At 36.5% G+C, this 6,695-nt stretch overlaps 1 protein-coding gene across 1 annotated transcript; it reads left to right on the forward strand.

The window, feature by feature from the left end:
• The first annotated feature begins 2,187 nt into the window (after positions 1-2,187).
• LOC114309980 (uncharacterized) lies at positions 2,188-2,847 on the forward strand. The gene is made up of 2 exons (XM_028255871.2): positions 2,188-2,384; positions 2,499-2,847. Exons 1-2 carry the CDS (start codon positions 2,188-2,190, stop codon positions 2,845-2,847), a joined length of 546 nt encoding a protein of 181 aa, XP_028111672.2.
• The last annotated feature ends 3,848 nt before the right edge of the window (positions 2,848-6,695 follow it).

Genomic DNA, 6,695 nt, shown 5'->3' on the forward strand with positions numbered 1-6,695 from the left:
TATCGCTCGTTTTAGGTTTGATTACGAATTCATGATCTCTTGTAAATGAGTTTGATCCTTCCTTTGTAGTTTCCCCTATAGAAAAGGACTTGAAAAGCTCATTTCTCGGGTTAAGTCATGCTTGCTACTCTTTATTGCTTTGGATTTAGTGAACGTAATCATCACCTTTGGACAGAAAGGAAGAAAAGATAAGAAAAATAGAAAGGTAATGTAAAAAAAGGCTAATACAATTGGAGTAAAAGAGTAAAAAGACAATAAAATTTGGTTAGGTTCAGTTGGACGTTATACTGAACCTATTGCATCTTGAATCATCGCATACTATTGTTATGATGTTTGATGATTCATGAGGCAACTCTGCTCCCTCTCTTGAGGTAACTCCATGATAGAGAGGTATTGTTTATCTTTTGTTTCATTTATTGAGCTCTTTTCCCCTTATTTCTAAAGTCATTATGCAACAAATTTGCAATGATTGATGATTTGAGAATAGAATTTGCTCCTCCCTTGATCAATCTTCATGATAGGGAAGGGTAGAGAGGATAAACATCTTGTGGAAACAATATGTTTTTGCTCTGTTTCAACTCTATTGTAGCAGTGGCCGACCGACCATCATTCAGTACGGCTGACCATCTCTCAGGCCGGCTGGCCATCCATTTTGTAAAGGCATTGGCATTTTTACAGCAGAACAAAGTAGAATCTGAGGCCAAAACAAAATAAACTTTTGAGAGGTTTCTGGAGGGTGTTTTCAATTGTGCACATGTGATTCTTCACCTCCTGTTCAAGTCCATTAGATTAGCTGCTTTAATATTCGTATTCATATGTTGTAATTAATTAGTTTCTTTACTTTCATTCGGACTTGTAATAATTAGTTAGCTTAGTTTATTCAAGTGTGTTGTAATAATTAGTTTAATTAGGACATTCATTCGAACCCTCTTGTGCAAGGGCTAACTTGTAATAGTTGTATATTTTCGAACCCTCATTTCTTTCTCCCTTTTATTTATATGCTTACCGTGGTTGTATATAGCATCATACTTTTGGTTTCATATCATTGCCATGATTTGTATCCATTTTGCATGCATTGGGTTCGGTTCATCATTCCAATATCATTGTTATTTTCCTACTTACTTGAATATGTGCATTACCGCATGCTTTTAGATGATCCATATGACATGATAAAAAAGCCGAACCTAATAGTTGCATTTTGTATGCGTTGCATTAGTCACTTTGCATATTAAGAACATGCATTTTTCTAATTATTTTCTTCTTTTTGGCTTGCCTTGGTTGAGTACTAGGTGAGCATTTTTTGCTTTAGCATGTTACATGAGTGTTTGTGTTTCCATATCAAGCATACCACCCTAAGGCTACGTGCTTATTTGAAACATCTCTTTGAATGCCTATGGATGAAAGCTATTTCGCTTAAGTTTGAATGACTTTGATAAATGAACGTATGTGCCTGCTTTTCATTCAAGTAGCACATACTCAAAACTCCTTTCAAACAAACATGAAATCAAAGCATTCTGAAGTGGGTGAAATAGTCTATATTTGTGTGCCTCACATAGTAAGTTGGCATAATAATCAGAACATGAACATATAATGTTGATAAAAATCACATCATGACTAGTATAGGCCCATCTTTGATCGAGTGAGTGGAGTGCTCAATTCATAACCTTCCCCTCTCATACCTAAGTTCCCGAGCGAAGACACTTCGATTATGACGGACAAGTGACCTTCAGCACGAGTAATGAGTTTCCTAAATTTTTCAAAAATATTTAAGTGACGACTCTGAAATCTGGCAATGCAGTCCATTTTTAGCATCTCTCATGATAAATGAATTTTTTAAGATTTACTAGACTTGGACTATCATTCTTTTTTTTTTTTTAGTGCACTTGTAAAACCAAATTCAGAACCACGAGAGTCTGAACTGTAGGGCTATCATACCCAAGGAGACTAACACATCCGAGGAGTGCAAAAAACCAGCTACAACTAGACCCTATCAAATATCCCTTTGAGAAGCCAGCATTAACTGGTAGGCTAGCACGTTGGTTGTTACTTCTAGCTAAGTTCGGCTTGAAGCACATCCCCAGGAAATCAATAAAGGGTAGGGCAGTGCCAAAATTCTTAGCAGATCAACTAGTCAGTGAAGAAGAAGGCTTAGAATTCTTGTTGTCCGGTGAGGAAATCATGCAAGTAATGGAAGAAACTTGGAAATTGTACTTTAATGGAGCTTCAAACCAAATTGACTATGGGATAGGGGTCCTTCTTATTGCCTCTAATAAGTCTCATGTGCCATTGGCTTTCAGGCTTCGTTTTGAAGTATCCAACAATCAGGCAGAATACAAGCCTTGCATTGCTGGGTTTGAAGCAGCCCTTGAGGTAGCGGCAAGGCGGTTAGACATTATCAGAGACTCAAACTTGGTAGTCTCACAAGCTAGAGGGGATTAAAAAGTCAAAGAGGAAAATATGAAAGTGTACCATCAGAGTCTAGATTGTCTGCTACCTAGGTTTAAGAACATCACATTCACCCACATGTTGAGGAAAAACAACAGGTTTGTTGATGCCTTGGCTACTCTAGCTTATGTGGTTGATAACCTAGAAAGCATCAAAATGAAACCAATCATCATAGAGAAAAAATACATGTCAGCCTACGAGTTGATTGCTATAATAGAAGAAGTCCAAGATAGACATCCATGGTACTATGACATCTGGAATTTCATAGAGAATAAAGATTATTCGCATGGAGCAACAGAGAAACACAGAAGAGTTATCCGCTATTTAGCTACCCAATACATTCCGTGTGGAGGAAGGCTATATAAAAGGGGTCATCTGGGGATGCCCAAAAGCTATGTGTAGATGGTGAAGAAGGGGAAAAGCTCATGGAATCCATACATGGCAAAGAATGTGGAGCTCATATGAATAGGGTTGTGCTAGCAAGAAAAATCCTTAGACAAGGGTATTGCATGGAGAGTGATTTCATACGGTTTGTTAGAAGATGCCATAAATGCCAGATTCAAGCAAATCTTATGAATGTGCCATCCTCACAGTTGCACCTCGCACTAACAGTTCTCAATTTGGGGCATTGATGTAATTGGGGCAGTCACACCAAGGGGATCAAACAAACAAGAATATATACTATTGACCATCGATTATTTTACTAAGTGGGTCAAAGCAGCATCCTTCTTAGTACTCAAAGCCTTACATGTGGCTAAATTCATCAAAAACAATATCATTTGCAGATATGGAGTGTCAAATGAAATAATATTTGATCATGGTTTTCATTTTAAAGGAGAAATGGTCGTTTTTATTGAAAAATATGGTGTGACTTTCCATAAGTCATCGCCATATTGAGCACAAACCAACAGGGCTATTGAAACTACAAAAAATAATGTTAAGAGAATTCTGTGAAAAATAATTGATAAATAAAAGGGTTGACCAAACAAGTTGCCATTCATGTTATGGGGTACCGAATCAATTAGAACTTTAACTGGGGCAACTTCCTATTCTCTAGTCTATGAGATAGAAGTTGTCTTACCTATTAAGACTGAGGTCCCTTCACTACAAGTGTTGGCTGAGTGTCAAATTGAAGAGGCTGAGTGGCAAAAAAGCAGGCTTGAAGAACTAATGCTCTTTGACGAGAAAAGGTTGCAAGCATTGTATCATGCCCAAGGTTATCGACGAAGGATTTTCTAGGCATTTAACAAAAAGGTGAAGGCCAGAAATCTGAAAGATGGGGATCTGGTTGTGACCACCCCGACATGCACATGATCATTGCATACTGAATTATTTTATAATTTGTTTACATGTTTAAAATCGTGTATATCTGTTTGTTCTTGGAATATCTATTTGAATGCTTACTTCGAATCTAAAATTGAAAGCCTTAGCAAATTCAGAAATTGAAATTGACTAGCTTAATAGGCTAATTAGGATATTTAGAATCATATGGGACGTTTGATTAAAATTTCATTCAGACTAAATTAATTAGAATTAATTAATTGATTGATTAAAATCAATTAGAACTGAGCTAGATTAATTAACCCTAAGATTGATTAATTAGTCTAACTTATTCTAACCTCTGTGTGTGTGTGTGTGTGTGTGTGTGTGTTTGTTAAGCTTAAGAATGAACTCAAACTCATAATATGGCTCAAATTTAGAGAGAGAGAGAGAGAGAGAGAACTTGAACAATTTGTTAGAGAAATGAAGAATTGTGAAGAGTAGAACAAGAAGTGAAGGAATTAAGCTAGCAAACCCTCAAATTCAAGCTTAAGGTAAGAATTTCAATCATAATCCTTGTAGATGTAATTGAATTCAAGAAGATAGTGAAATTAGATATAAGAATTAAGCTTGGATTGATGAATTTGGAAGCGTGGCTTACGTGCATGCGTAATTCTCCACTTTTGAATTTGGTTTTCAAAATCCTTACATGCATGAAGTTCATACTTGTTGATTTTGAGAACTCTCCATGAATTTATACTCAGTTGTTCATGTTTTGACAATTTGAAAGTCATGAGGATGACTTCCTTCTATGCACGGTTGAATTACAAGGTTTGGAGTTTGATTTTGAGAATTAACAAAGGTTTTGACTTTATTGTTTCAAATGGATTGCGTTTTGTAAAGAGTTTTATGCTTTTGGGTCCAGCCATGCAAGCTATACAACTTGAACTCATGATTTTAAACTTGAATTATATTCTGGATATTTCAAAATTTGACCACATCACTCGAGCGATAAAGTCATCGCTCAAGCACACTTTGCATGCTCCTAGTATTTTTGCAAAACCTTGCATTTGGCTCGAGTGACCAAGTGTGTGCTCAAGTGAACACAGCTTTGCATTACACTTGGCTCGAGCTACCATCGAGCCTATATTTCAACCATCTAATACTTTTGCAGACCATGTGGTCCACTCGATCGACCAATAGTGCAGTCAAGTGAATGGCCATGTTTCAACAACTTTTGAAAAATGCTTTAAGTGCATACTTCCATTCTTATGTACCTTTAGGCATTCCTGGGAATTGCTTTTCAATCAATAATGAGAGAATGAGCTAGAAACACATTTAAGGGAATTGAATTAAGATCGAACATTTGATTAAGACAATGTGTATCTTTGCTATATATTTTGTGTAGGTGATCATCCGAAGCCCTACATTTGTGCTAGCCTACTATAAGTAGTAGCTTTGTAAAGATATGTTCAAATGTATTTTGGATTATTCCAAGAATGATATTTGTGAAATGCTATTTTATATGAATGAATGAATGTCCATTTTGTAAATGTATTTGTAGCATCCTTAATGAGCCTTATGCCTGGGGAAAACAATATCATGGCCCTTTGATTATTCGATTACAGAGATCTCAAATGGATGACCCTCGTGGTCCCTTTGCTATACCTTTATGGTCCCTTTGTATAGACCCTTGTGGTCCCTTTACTAGACCTTATGGTCCCTTTAATTAGGCCTTCGAGCCCATTTGTTATGCTAATGGATGTACCGCATATGACATTTGGTTACTGTGTTTGATATGATAAATGTTTGATTCGATTTCGTTATTCGATATTTGAAAATGTAAGGCATGATTTATAATGTATGATTCATCAAACCTCTTTATTCTGTTATTATTCACCGGGCTTTATCTCACCCCTCTCCCTTATATATATATATATATATAGGTGAGCAAATGGATCGTCAAGTCTAGAGATGTCTCGGGAGTCCATCCTTTTTGTGAAGCAACTCATGAAGTGCCTCCTCAATGGGGCATTAATTGGTCTCAAGAGGAGCCAAGCATGTCAACCTTTTTTTTTTTTTTTAAGGTTTGTCTTTGTTATTTAGAAAACTATGTTTTATGTTTGGAAGTTGTGTAAAATGTTTAAGTTTGTTGGTCGTGTATATAGAATAAAGTTTATTATATCTATGTAATTTGCCATGCCTGCAGTTTATAATGGACTATTTATAATTTGCTATTGCTTTCCCTAACCCCGTTTATTATATTATAATTTGATTTTGTCTTTGAGGCCGAAGGTAATTTGGGATTACTGGTCGGTCATGACCTAAACCTCTAGGGTCGGGTCCGGGTCGTGACACTAGTACTCAAAGAGAACCAAGCTCCGGCACATGACCCAAGAAGAACATTCAAGCCAAACTGGACGGGGACAAACATCATTAAAAAGATTATCACTGGGAGAGCAATTACTCTAATGGATCAGGATGAGATAGAATTCACGTAACCTATTAACTTGGACAAACTAAAAAGGTGCTACCGTTGTTGAGCGAGCTCATTAGGCCGAAAACTCGAAAGGGAAACCTAAGAAAAAAATTAGAGCAAAAAATAAATAAATAAATAAAAATTGAAAGCTCGCAAGATTGAAAACTCAAAAAAGCAATCTTGGCAGAAGTTAGAGTGCAAAAGGAGAGAGTTAACACCCAAGTGAACCCTACCATGAACTACGAATGGCCTGATTCCCAACCTTTGGGATATGTAGCCAACTCCAAACTTGAGTTCGGCCCTATCTCAACCAAATTATATCCTATGGGTCTACAAGCATCGAGGCATTTTCGTTCTATAACTCATAGAATCGACCATGGAAATGTCCGATTAGTGAATTTGCAAAATTGTCATTTGAAATCATTTTAATGAGCAAGACGGGTGATTTTTATTCCTTTCTAATTGACCATGTACACAATATTTTCAAAACAAAAGTTCAGAAAGGTCATGC

The sequence above is a fragment of the Camellia sinensis genome, chromosome 4 (assembly GCF_055761805.1).
Source record: "Camellia sinensis isolate YWXY chromosome 4, ASM5576180v1, whole genome shotgun sequence".
Lineage (NCBI taxonomy): Eukaryota > Viridiplantae > Streptophyta > Magnoliopsida > Ericales > Theaceae > Camellia > Camellia sinensis.

Excerpts from the sequence above, each read along its gene's own strand:
- LOC114309980 (XM_028255871.2), top strand. The coding sequence starts at position 2,188 with ATGGAAGAAACTTGGAAATTGTACTTTAATGGAGCTTCAAACCAAATT. Across the intron at positions 2,385-2,498 it reads CTTGAGGTAGCGGCAAGGCG|GTTTAAGAACATCACATTCA; the intron begins GTTAGACATTAT and ends TCTGCTACCTAG.